Source organism: Meriones unguiculatus, chromosome 5 (genome assembly GCF_030254825.1).
Source record: "Meriones unguiculatus strain TT.TT164.6M chromosome 5, Bangor_MerUng_6.1, whole genome shotgun sequence".
Classification (NCBI taxonomy): Eukaryota; Metazoa; Chordata; class Mammalia; order Rodentia; family Muridae; genus Meriones; species Meriones unguiculatus.
The window spans coordinates 97604104-97627887 of NC_083353.1; the positions used below are offsets into that span (position 1 = coordinate 97604104).

The 23784-nt window shown below is 37.8% G+C and overlaps 1 protein-coding gene across 8 annotated transcripts in view; it reads left to right on the forward strand.

The window, feature by feature from the left end:
* LOC110555893 (contactin-4) overlaps positions 1-23784 on the forward strand; it is a 1034823-nt gene that overhangs the window by 690536 nt on the left and 320503 nt on the right. For all 8 annotated transcript variants that reach the window (XM_060383874.1, XM_060383872.1, XM_060383875.1 and 5 more), the window contains one exon: positions 1761-1936. In XM_060383874.1, the coding sequence (XP_060239857.1) occupies positions 1761-1936 (176 nt within the window). The remainder of the gene's footprint in view (positions 1-1760; positions 1937-23784) is intronic.

A 23784-nucleotide genomic window follows, 5' to 3' on the forward strand; every position in this document is an offset into this window, starting at 1 on the left:
TGTATATGTTCAAAGCTCAAATATACACCAGAGAAGCACAATATTGAATGCATGAAATTCAACAAGTGTTTATTGAACACAGTAAGAGGGTTAAGTTCTAGATGGATGAAAGTGGGAATATAAAAGTAATTTAGGTAAATTGTCTTGTGGCAAAAGCAGTCTTTGCATGAAGGGTAGGTGGATTTCCACAGGACATCTGAGGAAACATGATACATTTTGACTAGAAATATGGGCAAGGATTTCTTTGGAAGATGTGCTTGTACGCCCTCCATTTCAAGAAAGAATCTCCCTATTTAACCCTATGCGGCCTGAAGCTCACGATGTAGACTAGCCTGGCTTCCAACTCACCCGGGTCTGCCTGCCTCTGCCTGGCTGATGCTAAGTTTAAAGGCAGTGGGCGCACCAGAGGATGCAACCTGTGAGATGGCGACAGATGTTCTGGTTCAAGTCCGTATTCCCAGCACATGAGAGATGGAGGAAAGAGGATCAGAAATTTGGGGTTATCTCAACACCAATTACAAGGGAGAATGAGGCCAGCCTAAGCTGAATGAGAGTGTGTCTCTGAAAGACACTCATGCACACACACACTTGCATGCAGCCATGCATGTAATTTGAAGTGAACAGGCCGACAGTTTTGTCATTTAAATTCTTTTGCATTATATATTCAAAACCACAGTGCTCTGGGACGTTCTAAAGGATTGCACAATGGGTGGGCATACACATGCATGTTTCTATTTGGGTAATGGCTCTTGTTATTTTAAGAAAGTAAAATGAATAATTCTCAATTTCTACTTGCTTTGTTAAATCAATTTCCTTTGTGCTACAACCTCTTCGTATATTTTCAGCACCTATGAGTGTCTTGGTAATTCATAAGCTATCAAAAAGCAGTCATTGAATTATATTAGTTCAAAAGTTGATATGGATTCCTATGAATTCCTGAAAAGTGATTTGACTCAGATAAAGCTCTCATTCTTAAGGTGTTAGTGACTCTGTGAGCAGAAATGCAGATCTTTGCACCAAAGCTAAGCTACTGAAATATGAGTCCTCATAAAGCTAATTTATTGGGCTCATTGCTACAGTCAGACTCATAGGTGACCCAAGTAAATGAACAGAAGGACAAGAAAACAGTCTTTGCTTTGGTTACTTAATAGCCTGTAGTTCACTGGGGCAGTTGATTGACATTTTGAGTGCCAGTGGCTAAAGAGATCATCCAGTTGATCCATGGTCAGGCAGATTTGGTCCCTGAAGCATCTCAGATCAATACAGTTCCTTTGCTTTGCAACAGGGCACCTTCAGTCATTTTAAGAACTGAATCAAATCAGCTTGGCTGCAATTTCAGCAACTGTTCTGCTATCTCCCTGGAAGTGGTATATTCTGTCCCCTTGATACACCTATTTAAACAGTGATTGCCAACCAGAAATGGGACTTTATATCTCGCAGTCACATTTTGAAAAAAGTTGTAGAAATCATGTAGAAAATTTTGTCTTCCAGAAGAAGGTAATTACTTGTAGCATTTTATTTAGTCACAGAACAGGTGCTAAAGTTTGATTATCCTCATTTGCCACAAAAGACAGCTCTTTCTCCATAAGTACTTAAGATGTCACCATTGCTGAGTAGAGCATTTCTAATATATGTTTTTACTGTGCTTCAAAAGTTTACCGATTATATTTCATGATCTTTATAGTTTTACCTATTTTAGACAATTCAGGAATATTGATTAATATTACAAGACTTTATCTACTGGCATTTTTATACCATAGGTGGAAGTTCAATGGAACAGATGTTGACATTGGTATGGACTTCCGCTACAGTGTTGTTGATGGCAGCTTGTTGATAAATAACCCCAATAAGACCCAAGATGCTGGAATGTACCAGTGCATAGCTACAAACTCCTTTGGAACAATTGTAAGCAGAGAAGCAAAGCTTCAGTTTGCTTGTAAGTAGCAATTATATTGCAAAACAAATATTTCTTAGAGGTTTTCTACATTGTATAAATACAGTTTACAAACAGTACCTTCTGAAAAACCACCTAATTTGAATGGGGGCACATGATAACTCTACCTTTTATTCATATTTAGAAAATAGTTTATGTGACTAATAAACTATAAACAAGGGAGGGAAAAAGGTATGTTTAATAAGGCTTGAGGTAGTTTACTTATATATTCATTTGGTTATATGATACTTTAAAAAGACATAAATTTACACATGTATTAGAGTTAATACATGATAAATGTATACATGCAACATCTGTAAACATTAGACAGAGCATCTGTGAAAAGGCAATTGAACTGCCAGCCACCTAGCAGTTGATAAAGAAGTACTTTAATGATTAAATTCTGAGTGGAGATGAAGCTTAGTTTTCAATTCTCTAGTAAATCCTATAATTCTCTGCTTTATTCCCATTCAGTACAAAAATATTTTAAGTTCAGTAATGAAAAGTACAGATAAAGTATTATTCATATTTTATATTTATAAGTCAAATTAGAACATTGAAAAACAAATTACCAGGCCTTAAGTTTGCCACTTAATGAAAATCTTTGCCTATGTGAAGGAAAGTAGAATTTAGAAATAGAGAGTAGAAAATCAAAATCCAGGGGCAGAAGCAGTAAGTACACAATCTATTGCAGACACCTTGAGGATTTCTGTTCAGCAATAGTTTTAAGGGTGTATGTATTTGCATATGATTATGTATTCCCTTGTATAAAGTCTCAACTCATATAGCAGTATGTTAATAGCAAAGGTTTCATAATTACTAAGTCTGTTGGTGGTAACACTGTAGAATATTCTCATTAACAAAACCCTCTCTGGGAACAGAATATCAAATATACCTATTATAATATTCAGCACTTAATCTTTTATTGCTTTTTGATGACATTTTTGTAATTGAGAAATGAATTTTCTAGAAATTATATATATATTGGATTGTGGCGCTATCTTGTTCATAAATGTCTCTGGAGACAGTGTTCAGTTTTTTTAGGTAAGCAGAATAATAGGAAGGTTATACACCTGATTAAGGACCACAGAACTAATGTGTATATATTTCCTTTGGTTTAATACAAGCTAATATCTATATTCACTTTTTAGTAATGAGAGATGAGTCTCATTAGGCTCATTCGACAAAACAAGGATGAAATCATAGGTGCTAAGCATAGGGGGAAATCTAATCATTCAACGATTTGTGAAAATTCTGTGATATTTTTTTTTTAACTTACAGCAATTTTTTTTAACAACAACAAAAAGGTAGAAGGATACCATTACCAGTAAGTTAACTTTCTAATGTACATTTTAGAAAATAATTTTTAGCTACCCTTCAAGCCTATGTTTTCATAAAAGCACAGGCACGTTTTCATCAAAAACAGTATAAAGATGGGATTTTATATTCAAGAATAGTTAATTAAATACAACAGAGTAGTTCACCATGAGCACATGTTCCTTGGTTCCTTCATGATGGTTTTTTTTCTGAAGACAAAAATTTGAAATCCACCTTGCTTATCCTAAGTCACCAATGACATAAGCATCTGTCAGACGGTTTCCCTTCCAGACTTGTTGCTGTCAATCATTTCATGCTATACCTGCGAATGTTTTGTTTGTGTGTGTGTCTATACACTATGTGCATGAGAGAAGAGAGCATTGGATCTTCCGGAATGTGTGTCACAGACAGTTATAAACGGCCATGTGGATGCTGGGAATGGAACCTGGGTCCTCTGGAAGAGCAGCCAGGGCTCTGAACTGCTGAGTCATCTCTCCAGTCCCTTTCCAATTCTTACGATATGAAACTAGTTAGTCCTTAAATTTGTGAAACTATATCTTGTCCCATAATTTATTTTTTCCTTTGATTCTTTAATGAACAATTATCTTCTTGACAATGCACATTTGTTTAAATTAATTTATTAAGTTAGGGCCATATAAAGAAATCTACATTGTTTTTATATGTGCCATGACCTTTGCAGAAGACACTAGAAGCCTATATATCAATGCTGTGAACTTCCAGTATGGCTAATATAGCACCTATACCATTCATTTTTAAAAGTGCTAGTCTCATAGTGTAACCTTATTGTTAACTTACAGCTTATCTAATTACCTAGTGTTATTAAATGAAATTCAAAATATAGTGTTTTCCTCTGTTATATATCCTTTTTAGCAGTAGTTCTTTGCTTTATCTGATTTGAGATTATTTTAACTATATTTTCTTTCTGCTGCACTTCCAACATGGTAGTTAGTATTCCCTAGGATACTATGCAGTCCTTCCTTGGGGGTTGGGGTAACTTGTCCCCCACTCCAAACCTATGTGTTTCCTGATATGGAAAATGCTGCTAACCATTGTAGGTTTCTCTCCCATCATCTATGACAGAACATCATAGGTGAGGTCAGACCACTGGCTCAAAGCTTCAGGTATGGTAAAGGCTTTTAATGTAGTTAGTTTTTGTTAAATTAGTATGGCAATTGATTCTGTACTCTAAGAACTTAGGAAGCTGAGGCAAGAGAATAACAATGACTTTAAGGCTGCTTTTTACTACATAGTGAGTTCCAGGCCATTATGAGCCACAGAGTTAAATCTTGTCTCATAAGAACAAGAAGAGAACCTAGACTGCCTGCAAAGATGTAGCCCATGGGCAGCTCAAGTATCCAGGTGGGTTCCTACTAGGAGGAGTAGGGGCTATCTCTGACATGGACTCAGCTCCAGCTCTTTCGATCACCTTCCCCTCGTGAGGTGGCCTAAGTAGGCCACAGAGAAAGAGGATCCAGAAAGTCTTGATGAGACCTGATAGGCTAGGGTCAGATAGTAGGGTAGGAGGGCCTTCCCTATCAGTGGACTAGTGGCGGGACATGGAGTGGAAGAGGGAGGTAGGGTGGGATGGAAAGGAGATGAGGGAGGAGACTACAGCTGGGTTGTAAAGTGAATAAATAATAATAATAATAATAATAATAATAACTATTAGAGAAAAAAAGAAAAATGATTGGGGCGCAGCTCAGTTGTCAGCAATACTTGCCAAGCAAGCCTGACATCCTGGATATGATTCAATACCACATAAAGATAAATGTATTTTTATTTACATGAAATACTGATTACCCCCCTAATTCAGTATCAGCAGAAAATTTGATGGCTATGTCTCTATCAATATGTGTCTACTGGTATGTGTTGACCATGATGTCATGTATACTACAGAGAACTCTACAAAGATGAAGGCAGGTCAAACACTTACATTGGTGTTCTTTGCACATTCTTGTTTGGCCAGCTGCAAATTTAGCCAAATATTCTATAACTGAACCCCAACTTCTATTTATCTTTAAAGCAATGGGAATATTCTTTAAAACTCAAGAGGCACCGTCTCTTTAGTATTCATTCCTGTCTGGTCTCTCTTCAACTTGGAACCGTGCTTCAACTATTTATCATAAAACGGCGAATAATCTTTTAAAAATGTAAATTAGATCATTCCATTTCCTTGCTTTATGCCTTCTGTTGCACCTTGAAAAAAAAAAAAAAACACGACCACATCTTATTTAAATTTCTCAAAAAATGGCAAACTACTCTTTTGGTACAAGAGCCATAATACTTTCATTCCCTTTGCCTGATACCCAGCACCCCCTTTCCCCACTCTTTCAATGAGCTGATATCTTAACATCTTCCATTCTCAGCTTCAATGTGACGGTCTGTGGTGGTTTGAATAGGAGTAGCCCCATGGGCTAATATCTTTGAATGTTTTTGGTTCCCAGTTGATTGTTCGCTGTTAGGAATGATTGGGAGGTGTGACCTTGTTGGCGAAGGTGTGTCATGAGGGACCAAGCTTTGAGGTTTTAAAATCCCATGCCAGGCCCAGTCTGCTTTACCTCCCGCTTACAGACGTAAGCTCTCAGCTACCGCGGCAGCTCTGCTCCAGCGCCATGCCTGCTTACCTGCTGTCAGACTTCCTACCAAAATGGACGAGGACTAACCCTCTGAAATTGTAAGCAATCTCACAATTAAGTAGTTTATTTCACGAGTTGCCTTGGTCATAGTGTCTCTTTCCAACAACAGAACAGTAATTACAACACAGCCTAAAAGATATTTTCTACACCTTCCTTCCTTCCTTTTTTTTTTTTTTTTGTATTTCATGCATTTTTAATTTTTTTAATTTATTACAATTTATTCACTTTGTATTCCAGCTCTAGCAGCCTACCTCATTCCCTCCCAATCCTGCCCTCCCTCCCTCTTCTCCTTCCATGCCCCTTCCTCAGTCTACTGATTGGGGAGGTCCTCCTCCTCTTCCATCTGACCTTAGTCTATTAGGTCTCATGAGGAGTGGCTGCATTGCCTTCATCTGTGGCCTGGTAAGGCTGCCCCCCCCACTTCAGGGGGAGGTTATCAAAGAGCCAGACATTGAGTTCATGTCAGAGACAGCCCCTGTTCCCATGGAATACTACTCAGCAATTAAAAACAAGGAAATCATGAAATTTGCAGGCAAATGGTGGGAACTAGAAAAGAACATCCTGAGTGAGGTATCCCAGAAGCAGAAACACACACATGGTACATACTCACTTATAAGTGGGTATTAGACATATAATATAGAATAATCATACTAAAATATGTACACCTAAAGAAGCTAAGCAAGAAGGAGGACCCTGGGTAAGATGCTCAATCCTCATTCAGAAAGGCAAATGGGATGGATATGGGAAGAGGGAGAAAACAGGGACCAGGACAGGATCCCACCATAGAGGGCCTCTGAAAGACTCTACCTAACAGGGTATCAAAGCATACCCTGAGACCTATAGCCAAACTTTAGGCGGAGTTCAGGGAATCTTATGAAAGAGGAGATAAAAAGACCTGGAGGAGACAGGAGTTCCACAAGGAGACCAACAGAACACCTCCTTTTCTTGTATAGCAAGATATATTATTTTTACGTTCCTCTGCCTTTCTTCCCCCAGCCCTCTACTTTAACATCACAGCATTCTCTGTTCCTTTTACAAGATTTGATAAAGCTTGGAATGACTGTATTTTTCTGTTGATTCTTCTGATAGCATCTCCATTCTAAAATACCTGAGATCACAATCTCCATCTGGTGTTTTAGAGTCTTATAGCAGTTTACTTGTATGAATGCACACATTCCTTTGTTAATTCCCCATTTAGTAAATGAGTATGTCTCTAAAACTAAGCTGGGAAAGATAAACTTTTACAAATACACACGCTTTATGTTCTGGCCATGAAATTCCTTATTATCAATCTATAACTATTAGTAGATTTTTTCCTAATTTTTTTATTATAAAAAAATAACTTAAAAGATGTTGTTGATGTTAACACACGCACAAAATCAAAACCAAAAACAATACACAGCTTTCACCTCAAAGGGAATAAATGGTAGTTTATTCTAGAACCAAATCTGACTAACCGTGGTCAGAGAAACGTAACCCTAAGTCATCCCATGCCCCATGTTTCAACTTAGGAACAGTTTCATGGAGTTTTGTAGCAATAGCATGAACAAGGTTATGAATCAATATGATTTTCAAATATATTGGTGAAAAGAGAGGTGTTACAAGAATATGGAGCAATCTCTCCTATATGCCTAAGATACTAACTGATGACATTCTTAGCTTTGGGATTGGTGGATGTTAGTGGTCTATGAAAGTTAATAATTTTCCCAAGGGTTTTGTTAAGTAGTTACAAGATGTTAGTTCCTATACAAATGTGGAAAAGGATTGGCTATTGGGGAGTCAAACCTAGTACCAGATAAAATATCTAGGCTCCAGACCTGTAATGGTCCACCATTTCTGCATCACTCCAGTTCTAATCAATCAATCTTGACTATTTTCAAGGAAAAAGATACAGCCTTTTTCGAGGAATTCCCATTCACACTTGTACTTCAAATTTATTTTCAATGGGTTGAAATAAAAGGATATTCTTTATTTAATAGATAAAACTTGAGTAAGGTAATGGTATCCTTTAAATATCATTGAGTTATTTCTCTCTCAAGCATGTGTGCAATCCTTAAAGGCCAATTGCTGCTTTTTCACCACACTCTTTGCCCTGTACCAGACAAGTAAGCCTATGTCCTCATCTTGAATCATGTGGATTTTATGTCTGAAGGAACTTTGTATACTTCCTAGCTTATGTCCTTATCAAAGTGAAAGAAAAGTTTGGAGTAGATGAACTATTCATTGTCATTACATAGCCATTAATTTTCAAAGCCAGGGAAACCCAGCCCCCAGCTCCTAGTCTTGAGCTGACTTTTTTCTACTTCAAACTAACCTAGTTCATGAGAAAAGCATCCCTTAACCTTGATGTAACATATCACACATTTTCAGATCTTATTTACATATTTTGTATTATTTTATCTATTGAATAAGTATGTAAAGGTAATTTCTACTTTGAGGTCTATTAAAAATTATCTTGTGCTGCTTTTGTTGACAGAGCTGGATAATTTATTATATTGGCACTTAACATCTTTAACTTTTATTAATTGACCTACACAAATCTTCTAGTTCACTAGAGATTATAAAACTAAGAATATGTTCTTATTTTGCAATACAATGTCCTTAGAAGAATTTTCTTTCTTTAATTAAACATGTACAGCGTAATGCAGGCTTCTCTTAGTGAGCATTCTCTTCTATGAGCATTACTTATCGAAGTGCAATGCAGAGAGTTTTTGCATTTTTTTTGTACCTACTATCGTGGAATTATTATCTGACCATCAGCAATCCTCTTCCTTCTTGCCACTTACTCTGCTGTATTCCTCTTACCCTTTAATCCTTCTGCTTCACCTGGGGCTTTAGAAAGTGATTGACTAATTTGCCCAGTGACTGACACTTAGTAAACTCTCAATTATACTTTTGAATGAATGAATGAATGAATGAATGAACGAATCGAATGAATGAATTGTAAATAAGTGTTGAATCATCACACATAGGAATGAGTGGCCACTGAGAAATGGATCACTGAACCAATTTCCATTCCAACTATACCAAACAGGATCTTCAACCCTCAAGCCTGCCTCTCTCCCACATTTCTCTCTTTTGTTTCCTTCCTTCCATTTCATTCTCTCTGTCATCCAGAAGAAAGTCACATTGAATGTTGTTGTCAATATTCCACAGGCAAGTGAATCAGTGGACAAAGATGAGAGCAAAGGGGATTTATTTCAAAGTATTATTTCCACAGCATAATGACAGACGAGTTTCTACAGACTGTATGTGCATGCAAAACAGGCTGCTGCTGCCTCACCTCTTAGCCTCCTGTCTCCAGATAGGCAATCCAGACTAGATCTGCAGGAAAACCAAGATGCCCTCAACAGTACTGCAAGTTTTCTCTGGTATATAGACATGGATCACAGGGACCAGGGGTATAGCTCTGAATTAGATAACTTTCCAAATACAGGCAAGGGTCTGGGTTCCATGCCCAACAGAGTCAACTAACTAACTAACAAAAAATTCAAATGTACATCTATCCACTTTCAAAATCATCATTTAAAACAAAATTGAGCTAGGTATGTTGGTTACATGCTTATGATCCCAGTACTCAGGAGACAGAAGCAGGAGATTTGTGAGTTGGAATCCTGCGTGGACTACCTACCTAGTGTGTATCATGTCAGCCAGGACCACACAGAGAAACTCTCTTTCACAAAAGAAAGAGAGGAGGGGAGAAAAAAAGGGGAGAAAAGAAGGAAAAAAGAAAGGAAGGAAGGAAACAAAAGAGAGAAATGTGGGAGAGAGGCAGGCTTAAGGGTTGAAGATCCTGTTTGGTATACTTGGAATGGAAATTGTTTCAGTGATCCATTTCATTTATTTCTCTGATCACAGCTGTAGCTCAGCATCTCTTAGAGATGCAAAATCTCCTAAGAGTTCCTAGCAACAATTCTCTCTTTTCTCTCATGTATTTCCCATATTTTCCTCTGTGCCCTGTATCTTTGAAATAAAAAATGGTAACTGCCATTTTGAATACTTATTTGTAGTTAGATAAGAATGCAAAACATGGGTGTCATTCTTTGGAATCAGTCTCTCTCAGCTCCCTTTGGATGCCTATGACCTCAGACAAGGTCTTCCTCCTTCTTCAGATTCTTTACCCGTAAGATAGAGGTTAGTTGCTCTACTTCTTTGGCTGTAAGAATCAAATAAACTAGTAATTGTAATCTTCTAAGTCATGCTTTAGTAAGGCTCAATGATTATTAGACATTATTATACTTTTATTACTCTATTTTGGATATTGTGCTAAGCCGAAGCAATATCCCATTTAATTCTCAACATAACCTAAAGATTTGTAGACATTATGTTCATCTTATAAGCAGAATGACTTAGAAACTACTGAATTGAAATCTTTACCCAGGACATGGGGTAGGAGTTGAACCAGCATAGGACCCTGGTCACCTAATGCCTGAGTAGCTGCCTCAAACCCTGTGCCACTTAAAACATTTTCCCAAATCATTTAGTGTTCAAATCAATGATTTGGTTTCTTGAGTAAATGTTTCCTTGATAGACACAAAGAGACTTTTTCATTGTATTCATTACCTTTGCTATAGTATTTCATAATTTTTGTTTAAATTTTAGTTATAAATGTTCTTAATACCTTTATACAGTTGATTTACTCATAACACGAAAATGCACAATGTTATATACCATAATTATGCATATATTTGTGACTCTAATTTTCATATAATTGATTTCAGGTTCTGTAATTAGAATAATTAATAACAATATTTCTGCTTGAAAAGTTAAGAGACAAGGTTCCAATTTATTTGAAGTAGATGTTAAAAACACTCCAAATATTGATTTTTATGGCAAACACTGCTGGGTGGGTAAACTGTTATCCCCAATCCGAACATGACGTATTACAAGTCTCTTACTTCCATATTGTTCCTCTGCATAGATGACAAAGATGTACTTTAAATGTCAATTATGATGAAGAGCTTTCAAGAGAATAACCTAATAAGTTTAGATCCTGGCTCATCAAACTGATAGCTTTATAAACGTTGTTTGGGGCTTTCTTCTAGTGAATTCAGCTGTTTTATAACAGTTAAGATCTGAAGAACAAAAGGCCTAAGCTATTTATCATCTCAAGTTGTGTATGACTATAATTCATACATAAGTAGCTGCAAATTGTTCATGGTACAATTAACTCCTTTAACAAATGCATTTACCTGCCTGTTGTAGGAAGACTGGAATTGTCTTGGCAAGTGTTCCTAGTACTAGGATTCTTGTAGAAGCAATAGGAGGTATATAGGCTCATACTTCTCTCTGTTGACATCAGCATGAGGTAGGAGAGAATTAATATATGCTAGACATGCTTCTGAGCTTATGGAATGGGAAGAGCACAGAAGCAGAAACATAAAAATTGAGGAAGATGAAAAAGAGAGGTGATGAATTGAAGACCACTCCACTTTGGCCTTCTTCTCACCTTAAATAGCACATTAGTAATTAAAGCTGGAAGTAGAACTCAATGGCAGGGCACTTTTCTAGTGTATTCACCCCCAGTATCACAAAGAAAAAGAAAAAGAAATATATTTTAAGGGTAATTTCAGTAATTTTTATTACTCCTGTCAGTCATTGTGGTTTTGAATACTGAAACTATCTGATGGAGCACAGCCGCTGAGTTGGAATCCTGCCTGGACTACCTACCTAGTGTGTATCATGTCAGCCAGGACCACACAGAGATGGAAAACTTCTTATGCTACATTCAGCATTGTCTAAGTTCTTAACCATGACACATCACCTACTGTAAAGATGGAGGTAGCTTTTTATGGTAATAAGAGAGAAGTGATGAGATGGCAAATGCTAGGGATTTTGTCAACCTTGTGTTTATTCCATAATCACTTCTTCTAGTTACTGTGCTTTTCAAATATTCATTGTTTGAAATATCTAAAAGAAATTAGCTTTGTTTTCATAGCTAACTTGTAGAACGGGCAGTCAGTCAGAACCAGAGCAGGGAGTTTGGTAGCTGGCCAGCTTTCTGACTGGCTTGACTGGTTTTTAATTAGGAAAGCTGCTGAAATAGGCAAACTTTTGTTTCTGAGCAATAAAGTGTTGATAGATGGCTGTTTGGGTAAATGATTTGTGAATATTTACGTCAATTAAACTTAATCAATGAACATTTGTGTGTCAAAACTGAAAACATTTACAATTCAACTCTTGGGGTTTCAATGTAAGAATAATATATTTTTTCTTTTTATTTGACTGCTTGGAAGATCTCAATCTAAAACTTGCTGGTGACAACTGGTTAAAAAGTCAGTAATGTGAACCTCAAGAGCTTAATGTACAAACAGATTCTAGTTGATTACCAGTATTAACTATTATATTTATCCCATTTCAGACTTCTCACAGTTGTGTTTGGGAACTGAAAAATAGAAAATAGTAGCTTGTGACTTAAGAAAATCTTCAAAGTATTAATTTTTTTTAAATATCAGAGACATTCTAAGAACATAGTATATATGAAAATAGATTACCACAAGGAACCCATACAAGTTTGCCCAGATATATCTTTTTAAAAATTAGTGAAAATAAAGTCAGTTCATTTTCTGTGAGGGGTGGGATATGAATGGGAGCATGAAGAGGTAACAGGACGTATGGGACATAAAAGAAAAAGTATTTTAGAGTATATTAGGGAGGGACCAGTAAGAGAGAGCAGAGATGGAGAAGGAGCATGAAGAATATGATCAAGTCTAATGATAAATGACCATGGAAATATCACAGTGAAACTTTGCTGAAAAATATTTTTTCTTTTTTAATTTAATTTTATTTTATTAATTACACTTTATTTACTTTGTATCCCCCCATAAGCCCCTTCCTCCTCCCCTCCACCTTACCTCCCCCTTCTTCACACATGTCGCTCCCCAAGTCCACTGATAAGGGAGGCCCTCCTCTCCTTCCTTCTGATCTTAGTCTATCAGATCACATCAGGAGTGGCTGCATTGTCATCTTCTGTGGCCTGGTAAGGCTGCTCCCCCCTCAGGGGGAGGATCAAAGAGCAGGCCAAACAGATTATGTCAGAGACAGTCCCTCTTCCCATTACTGCATAACCCACTTGGACACTAAAATCTGTACATCTAAAGAAACTAATCTAGAGAGAGGACCCTGACTAAAATGCTCAATCCCCATCCCGAAAGGCAAAGAGGATGGACATCAGAAGAAGAAGAAAACAGGAAACAACCTAGGAAACTGCCACAGAGGGCCTCTGAAAGGCTCTGCCCTGCAGACTATCAAAGCAGACACTGAGACTTATGGCCAACTGTTGGGCAGAGTGCTAAAAAATAATTTAAAATCAGTTGTTAGAAGCAACAAATTTACTAAGCTATAAATTGTCCAGTATTATAAACTAATATAATTAAATAATTTTAATTAAGTAATGAAAATTATTTTTAAAAGTCTAAGTTTTAAACACTGTGGTTTTGTTTTAGTATTGTATCCAGGGAAAGGGGGGACAAATGTCAATCTCACTCTAACTGGACTACTTATGTGAACCAAAGGAGTCTTCTCTCGGTCTTTGGAGTGAACACAGCCTCTAGTGTTTTGAAACAAACAAACAAACAAAAAGGCTCATTGAAGATGCCACATTTGCTAGCTTTTGTGTGCTAGGCTCAGAAAAGCAGCAGGCAGGTTTATACACAGGTCATTTCCTCTCTTTTGCTGACATCGATTGAGAAATAATAAAGCAGTGCAGTATGGGCAATGATACTTTGGGTACTTAGCTTACTAGTGCGATAGTGATAGCTTCAGTGAAACAGGGATTTATCTGTGTACATTTTGTGTAACACTGCCTTAAACCATGGAGAATAAAACAGGGTTTTGAACTTTATATAATAGTATAATTTGACCAAATGATGACAATGGACATTGCAGAAATTAAAAAAAAAAAAAAACAAAAAACCTTTGTCTTTCCCAAGCACATTTCATTCTCCCACTTGGACCAGGATTGCCTCTCTCTTTGTAGGGCAATAATTTGAAACGATTCAGAAGAGGTTGTTAGCCCAGGGTCCCTCTCTCTGGATTTCTTGCTTTTTCTAGGTCATTCTCCATGAATTTGACCCCTTTGTCTGGCACTCTAAAGCCCCAGAAACTGGCTATTATCCCATTTAGAGTGTGTGACCTACCTGCAACTGTAACAGTTCCACTGCAGTCTCTCAGGCATTGTTATCACTCATGCTGTGACATGTCGAGCCCCAGAAAGCCCCTGTGCTAGCAAGGGTTAGCTACTACCTTCTTTCCTATCAGCACCTTTCCCTGAGTGAGCTGTAATGTGAGAGAGCTATTTACCTCTGAGCTGACATATATTTTTATGCACCACACCAACTAGTCTTTATTTCCCAGCTACAATATGCAGTCCCTTTAGAGAGTAAAGCATGGCTTAGGGTTCAGATGTTAAATCTCAGATTCAAAGGCATCATGAAAAGCTGAATATGTGTTCTCCACTCACTCAATTATTCTATCAGAGAATTTTCCAGTGATTGAATTTGTCTTAGCCTCTAAACCTTTAGTGAATAACACTATGTGCCCATAATTCATCCCTGAAATGTGTATTTAGGGTACACACTAATTATGATCACAGTGTTAATTTGCTGTACCAGCTGCATTGTTTTATATTATTAGCAATTTAGATTTGTTCATTTTTTCATAGTATGTGCTTTTTTTCTCCTAAATGAAAGAAGGTATTCTTGTGCAAAGAGCAATCTGTTAGCTTGGCCTCATAAAATTTAGATTTACTGTCCTATAAAGGCCCTCACTTAAAAGTCCTAGACGTAGAATATATGATGAGGTAGTGTGTGCATCAACAAATAGAGTTTGAATGTCACTGACTGTTTTCTCTTAATTTCTTCAAGCTTCACTAGAGTTACAGAAAGCAGCTGGGCGTGGTTGTGTAGGCCTGTAATCCCAGCCAGCACTCAGGAGGGAGACAGATAGATCTCAGTGAATTCCATGCTAGCTAGGACTACATAATGAGGTGGGAGGGGTGAAGAAAAAGAAAAGAAGATTTACACAAAGCTATAACTGGGACCAATGAATAAATGGTGCTGGTCTAACTGGATGTCTACATGTAGAAAAATGCAAATAGATCCATACTTATCACCCTGCACAAAACTAAGGTCCAAGTGGATCAAAGACCTCAACAGAAAACCAGACACATTAAATTGGTTAGAAGAAAAAGTGGGGAATACCCTAGAACTCATTGGAACAGGAGACAACTTCCTGAACAGAACACAAACAGCACAGGCTCTAAGAGCAACAATCAATCAATGGGACCTCGTGAAACTGAAAAGCTTCTGTAAAGCAAAGGACACCATCATCAAAACAAAACAACTGCCTACAGATAGGGAAAGAATCTTCACCAACCCTTTTTCTGACAGAGGGCTAATCTAATATCCAGTGTATATAAAGAAACAAAGAAGCTGAAAAGGAGCAAACCAAGTAATCCAATTAAAAAATGGGGAACAGAGTTAAGCAGAGAATTCTCTGTAGAGGAATATAGAATGGCAGAGAAACACTTAAAGAAATGCTTAGCATCATTAGCCATCAGGGAAATGCAAATCAAAACAACCCTGAGATTTCACCTTACACCCATCAGAATGGCCAAAATGAAAAACTCAAGTGACAAAACATGCTGGAGAGGTTGTGGAGAAAGGGGAACCCTCCTCCACTGCTGATAGGAATGTAAACTTGTACAACCACTCTGGAAATGAATCTGGCGCTTTCTCAGACAACTAGGAATAGCGCTTCCTCAAGATCCAGCCATACCACTCCTAGGCATATATCCAAAAGAGGCTCAATTACACAGTAAGGACATTTGCTCAACATGTGTGTAGCAGCTTTATTTGTAATAGCCAGAAGCTGGAAACAGCCCAGATGCCCTTCAACTGAATAATGGATGCAGAAATTGTGGTACATCTACATAATGGAATATTATTCAGCAATGAAAAATAAGGAAATCATGAAATTTGCAGGTAAATGGTGGGACCTGGAAAGGATCATCCTAAGTGAGCTGTCCCAGAAGCAGAAAGAAACACACAGTATATACTCACTCATATAGACATATAATATAGGATAAACCTACTAAAATCTGTACATCTAAAGAAACTAATCAAGAGAGAGGACCCTGACTAAAATGCTCAATCCCCATCTTGAAAGGCAAAGAGGATGGACATCAGAAGAAGGAGAAAACAGGAAACAAGTTAGGAACCTGTCACAGAGGGCATCTGAAAGACTCTGCCTTGCAGACTATCAAAGCAGATGCTGAGACTTATGGCCAACTGTTGGGCAATGTGCACAGAATCTTATGTAAGAAGTGGGAAATAGTAAGATCTGGAGTGGACAGGAACTCCACAAGGACAGCAACAGAACCAGAAAGTTGAGCAGGGAGCTCTTCCCAGAGACTCATTCTCTAACCAAGTACCATGCATGGAGATAACCTAGAACCCCTGCACAGATGGAGCCCATGGCAGTTTAGTGTCCAAGTGGGTTACATAGTAATGGGAAGAGGGACTGCCTCTGATATAATCTGATTGGCCTGCTCTTTGATCACCTCCCCCTGAGGGGGGAGCAGCCTTACCAGGCCACAGTAGAGGACAATGCAGCCACTTTTGATATGAACTGATAGACTAAGATCAGAAAGGAGAGGAGAACCTCCCCTATCAGTGGACTTGGGGAGTGGCATGCATGCAGAAAGGGGAGGGAGGGTGGGATCGGAGGGGAGGAAGGAGGGGCTTATGGGGGATACAAAGTAAATAAAGTGTAATTATTAAAAATAAAAATAAAAAGGAAAAAAAACTATTGAAATACAAGGTGTATGCTTAAAATTTACTTTATAGAATTTAATTGATTATCTTGCTATGAAATAAAGGTCTCTTCCTGTTTAGAAAGAATGAGAACTACAAACGCAAAATGACTACAGAGCCAGAGAAGTAGCTCAGTAGTTAACTACTTGATAGAAAAGCATGAAGACTTGGGTTCTGATCTCCAGAACCAACATGAACACACACACACACACACACACACACAGAGAGAGAGAGAGAGAGAGAGAGAGAGAGAGAGAGAGAAGGACATGTTTGTAATCCCAGCACTGAAGGGTGAAGGTAGCACCATCCTGAGGTGAGTGTTTACTGGCCATCCAGTTTATATGAATCGGAGCATTCTATATTCAGGGAATGGCCTTGTATAAAAAAACATTTTTTTGAAGAATTGAATGTGCTTTGAACTCTCTCTCCTTTTCCCTCTTCTTCTCCCCTCCCTTGATTAGCTTATTTTAGAAAACTAAGGGACCAATGTAAAATTTAATATTCTACTCACAATCTGATGTTTATGTAAGTTTGTCCCCTTGGAGTTGACAAGATGGCTTAACAGGGGTTTATTCACTAATGATCTGAATTTGATCCCCTGATTCTACAACATGGTGGGAGAGAACCAGCTGCCTAGATCTATCCTCTGATATCCACAAGTACGCCATGTGCACATATCAGCACTCACAAACATACGTTCTTGCATGTACTAACGAGAAAAGTAAATAGACTCTCTTTTCTTTGGTAATTTGATTCTAGAACTTGAAGCTAGACCTCATACTTGCTATGCAAGTACAGTACCATACACATCTCTGAAATCTGAGGATTTAAATACAAAATTACTATTAATTAACTGCCAGTACTCTCCATATTTTGGGGTTTTTATGAATTTGATAAATACCTTTGAAAACCAATAGGCATTTGTAAACTACTCAGGCAAAGGCATTATGGATTGTACTGTCAGTATGTAGTGTAGAGGTTCACCTTGTTCCTTCTCTTTTTCTTCCTATACATTAATGAATACCGGTTAGGTAGAAGGTATTGTGTTGCATCATGGCATTAGATGACAGGAAGTTTATGTCTAGCAGAGTAACGGGGGAGAGTGAGCAAGGAACCTCCAGTGTATGGATTGTTAGGAAGATTCAGAGTTCAGAGTTCTAAGACACATTACAGAACAAGCTAGAGTTTGTGTAGCAGGTAATTTTGACAGATGTTAAAGGATTGATTGATGGAAACTAGAGCACAAAGAGCAAAACATGTCATGAGGACCAGAACACTGACTGCATGTAACATTCATATTTCACAGTTTTCTAGGTGTGTACTGTATTGAAAGGTTAAAAAAAATCAGGCCCACTTCCTTACCTTGCATTTTCAAGTAGGAGACAAAAAACAAAACAAAACAAAACAAAAACAAACAAACAACAACAACAACAACAAAAAAGCACTCAAGTAATCCTACAAAAAAAAAAAAAAACAATTTCTATTTGCAATTAATGCTAAGAGAATAGCCATGGGTCAAAGACACTGTGTTAAAGGCATCAAACATTGAACTTACTAAGCAAAACCTCTCTGAAGAAAGGACTATAATTATGACCTGAAAGGAAAGCAGGAAAAATTTTTCTAGATTAAAAAAATAGCATAGAGAATTCAAGGGTTCAGAACAGATCAGCCCTTGGAGCTAGAGTGTACAGAGACAAGGTAAAGGTAACAGAAAGCAAAATGGTGGTGACACGTGAAGGAAGGGGTGAGCATTTGTTCATCTTTCTACAAGACTTCCCAGAGTCACTGGCTGTCCTTAAGCATGTCACTTGACCACTTCCATAATACGATGCTGGTTTTGAAATCTGCACAGCCCTGTACAAAATAGAAGCTTTCTTTGAGTCTGCTCACCATTTCTCTCAAGAAGCTAACCCCTCTCACTTACTGTGCATACACCAGCAATTAAACTATGATCTCAAGTGCCAGTTGCGTTGATTCTAGGCATATGCACTGTCATTTATTCTCCTTTTGCAAAGGAGGGAGCAGAGGCACGGAAATAACCAAAATTCACACAGATAGGAAGCTGAAGGACCTCATTCCAGGCCATTTGATTTTAGAGTTTGTACTCCTGATTACTGACCTTTTTTGGCTGTCAGCCATTTCCACTACATACTTGCTGCAAAGCGAACATTTTACCAAGGAATTCAAACCTAGATTTGTAATTTGATGATAATAAGATAGCCTATACATTATCAACACCTTACTACTAAGCCCCACCTGCATCTGCAGATGGACAGAGAAACCTCTATTTTTATTTTTTATTTCTTATTTTTTGTTTTGCCAGCAAGTGGTAGTGCTGGGGACAGATGGTCATAGGATTTAACATCACTACTCCTATTGTCATTGCTCAGTTTCTGTTCATGGATGGGAATGTGAGATGGAAGCTGCTCATAGAGCCAGAAGAAGCTATTTACTAGACCCATGCTGAGTGGGGATTCAAGGTTTTTTCAAGGCTGAAGAGCCATTTCTCATGGGTCTCTTTCACAAAGTTGCAAATAGCTATGTGAAAATCAAAATATGTATATGAAGGACCTGGTGTGCACAGACAAAGGGAGTCTTTCTGCTTTCCTAAAGTTAGACTTTTAGTAAGATAATGTTCTAATAACTTTTACATTTTTAATAATTTTTAATTATTACTCATTGATTAAATGTAGTTGGCTATATTTAGATATTATTCTATGAGGTAAAGTCCTGAGCCTATGAGTAGCAGCAGGTAGGTTCTCTTATTGTCTCCTGGCCTTAGCTTATGAAATATGGCCCCTTAGAGAGCATTCAGTAGCTTGATAAGTATGGTTCCATTAGGAAACCCAAATCCTTTTATTTATTATACATTCTTAATTAAAATATAATGGAATCACTTTTCCCTTTCCATTACTCCCTCTAGCTCCTCCCAAATCTTTGCAAGCCCTTCCATATCCTGCTCTCAAATTGATATTCTCTTTTTCTTCATTATTATTACATTCATATAAATGCATTTAAATGTATTTATATGTATATAAGTGTGTATAAAAATATAAATATAATCTGCTGGGTCCATTGTTGCTGTCTATGTGTATATGGTTTCAGCACTGATCATTTTGTACTGAATAAAATTTAGGGGCTCATCCCCAAAGTAAGTTAATTCTACATCTCTCAGAACTCATTAGTTGCTACAGTTCTTTGACTAAGGGTTTCCTGTGAGATTCCCAGTCTTCTACGTTAGCATATCTATTGATATTGTTCTGGTCTAGTTTATGCAGACATTGCTGGGGGGGGGGCTGTATTATAGTGGACTTCCAATTCTGGCTCTTACACTCTTTTCATATCCTTTTCCATGATGTTCCCAGAACCTTAGACATAAGAACTGAGGCTGAGCTGTCTATAACTGTTGATTTCTGGATTGTTGTGTCCATTTGTGGTTTTCTGGGATGGTCTCCATTTGCTCTAAAGCCAAGTTCTTCTTCAGTCTCCCCCTTTATCTGTCAAAGAGCCATAAAGTATTTACTAATTCTAACAGAGCAAAACAGATATTACTGAATTTATCTTGAGTGACATCATTGCATCTATGCCTATAGTTGCCGACAATATTGGATGCAAGAAAGGAGAAATTACAAAGTTTAAAAAGAAGGAGTATTTGTGATCTTAGAGATTTGGGCAGTGAAAGTAATAACCCACCAGAATTTTATTGCCTGTTCATAGCTTTTCCAAAACGTTTCAATTTCCTTGAGAAAGCTCTCCTTGGCGCCAGTTCTTCTGAACCAGTTATAGTTCAGTCTACTCTTGCCACCCTTATTAGTTTTCCCTGGTGACTGTCTTTCTCTGTGAGGTTTCCATTATATCCCCCTTGATTACAATCTATAATTATATCTTCTGGTCAGCCTGCTGCTTGTCAACCCCAAGGTAGAGGTCTACAGAGTTTTAGAGTTTTCTATACAATTTTATCAAATGAGCTGGTGAAAAAGTCACTTTGTGTAGAGGCCAGAGTCAGCAAGGAAAGCCATCACAACTTAAAAGTTCTCCCATGTTGAAATAAAGATACAGGATGAACTCTGAGTCAGAGATGCTCTTACTTCAGAGAAGTTATTAATATGGAAGAATAGGTAAGGAGAGCATACCAGTCTGCATTGCCTTCACTGCCACTGATCAGTTGATCAAAGGGATATAGACACAACCCATGGACATGTGTCCTTTATTCATACTGACTGTTATCAAGTGATTGATTGATAGGATAGATCCAGTGTGTAACTGAAAAGGGAAGTGTAGGAACTTGGTCTCTACTAGCTTATTTTTCATCTTGTTTTCCCATCAACATACAATAAAAATAATGAGTGCCCAGAATACTCCAGTGGTCCACTGGAGACATCTGTCTTCCTTCTTCAGAGGTGTGTACCAAAATCCCAGGAATGAATTCTGATGCTCTTTTCTGTCTGTTTGTTCTTTGGCTTGAATCTGACAGTGACAAGAAATGGTCTCAACTGGAAGTTCATTGCTGACAGCAGCAATGCTCTTCTTGTCCCAAGAGCCCAGCAACTAATTTGTTGCACCATAGACAGCATGTACTCAATAAAAGATTCTCATGCTAAGAAGGTTTCTTTCGCCATACATGTTTTTAAGGTGATTACAAGAAAGAATTTAAAATATTCTCAGTTAGAAGCAGGTATGTATCAGTTGCTGTTTTCCAACCAAAAGGCAAAGCTAGAAAACATTTGCATTTTGAATTAAAACTTTTAAATGACTGAAATGTAACTAAATGGTCAAAGAGAGACACTTAGAGATAAATAAATGCATTGCATCTGTGGAGCCTTTGAATTCATCACTTTGAGGTCATTGCTATTTCCTGATGGAAATTAAGCATCACAAATATACCCTTCATTTGTCCAGGTGGCCTGCATGCCTCAAAAATGAATGGGAAATCCGGGAATATCAATTATAATCGTATCATAAACATCTTCCTCTTAACCTTGGCAGTCATGTAAAATAGTGCGTTTTAAGCTTGTTTTGAAGGTTAAGCAGGAAATCTTGTCTTGAATAATTAACGTATCAACAAAACCCCATATTGCTTCTGTTAGCAGGTAAGTGATTTGGCTAATTGGCTCAATTGAAAATTTGTTAGCTATAAATTGTCTTTTGGCTAAAATTATGTTTGTAGATATTATTATGCTGAAATTGGTGAGGTGTTTACCATCCAGGTCAGCCAGCTGTAGAGAGCCCTTGAAATAAATGTGGAGGATCATAGGAGCTGATCCCCCAAAGGCCTTCAAATAGCCCGATGATCTTCTCCAACTGCTTTTTAATGGCACCAGGGATTTTAAAGCTTAGGAATCTGGCACCCTTTCCATAGAATGTATGTAGGTCCTTCGTGTTTACTGCTTCAGATTCTCTTTGATGCTCCATACCTTGAAAACAAAATTAATAGCTAAATTGTCTGCACTATTTTGCTGTTCAGAAAATACTTCAAAATCCATTTCATCATATAGTCATTACAAAGACCAGCATCATTATTTTTCCTCTATTTTGCAGATAAACAATGTGCATCTCAGAGACAGGAAGGGATTCCTGCAAGCCCATAATATTCATGGTGAAAGCCAGGGCTCAAAGCTCAGATTTAGACTTCAATTCCTGGTGTCTATTCACCATGTTACATCACCATTGTCACTCGGAATGAGTTCCATTCAAAGACAGAGGAATAGATATTTGCCGGTGGGAGCATCTGATGTCTTCATGATGTTGAAAAACTTTTAGACTGGCCCTAGGGGGCAGGAGTGCCAAAGCACTCGCTTAATTCAGTTTCACTCCCACAGTTCATTTTCTAACATGCTACGGTGTATAAATTATGTCCTACTTTTAAAATTATTATTACTAAGGTTGAGTTCAGTCAGTTGAAATGGCAGTGTTCCTCCTACTGGCTTATTGGTTTTGTCCATTATGAACTAATAAAAGATTGGTATCATAGAACTAACAGGTTTAAACACCCATACTTGAAATCTATGTTGTTCGCATAGAAACACCTTATTTTTCTTTAAAGTTCAATTTTCTTGGGGCTGGACAGATTGAGCAGAAGAAAGGAGTATTTACTTCTACTCCAGAGCACCGGAGTTTGGTTCACAGCAAACGTGTTGTGCAGCTTACATCTACCTGTAACTCCTCCCCTAGGGAATCTTTGCATTCATACACACACGCATACACACACACATAAAGAGAGAGAGAGAGGAGGAGAGAAGAGAAGACAGAGAGAGAGAAAGAATGAATTAAATTTTAGTAGCTATGAGAAGGAGTGCAGCTTAGAGTTTGACAATCTTAGCAGTGTGTTCAAGGCTCTGTGTTTGATTCCTAGTGCTGAAAGCATTAACTCCATAAAGTCAGAATGTTGCTAAACCATGTGTTCGGAGAGCAAATATAGCTGATGGAATGGAATGCTGGACACAGTATTTGTTACCTGCCTCCAAGACCCATAGAAATGACCAACAGGGTCAAAGGCCTGCAATAAGCAAAGGCAAAGCAAGGAAACCATTTCCATAATCAATGTCAGTTTCTGAGCTAGTGCCTGGGAACCATACTCTGTTCCTCTGTCCTAAGCTAAGTTGTATTACTCTGGCTAGACTAACATAACGTATTACTGAGGAATGAAAGAATAGCTTCCCTTCTATCTTTTTCCATTTAGCTGGGTGTTTGAATACTACAGCCATTTAGGACAAAGCAGTAGATACTTGATGTCCACACATACCTTCCTTCCCTTGAAACCAAATAAGTCTTCTCCCTTCATCGCAATAGAGTAAGTAGACTTTCTTGTCATTCTCCTTCTGAGAAAGAAAAGGGATTTTGAAAGCCACAAGTTTTTGAAAAGCAGTGTCATTTCAGCCTGTCTCCTCTGAGTGACTACTGGGCAATGCATCATTACTGTGAAGACTCATGAGGATAAAGGACAGTAATCAACAGAAACTACCAAGGATTAGAGCTGATCAGTGGACCAGCTCAAAAAAGACAAAGAAATTTAAAACATAAACATATTAGGTAGCCAGGACCACCAGTTGAAGAGCTGATATAT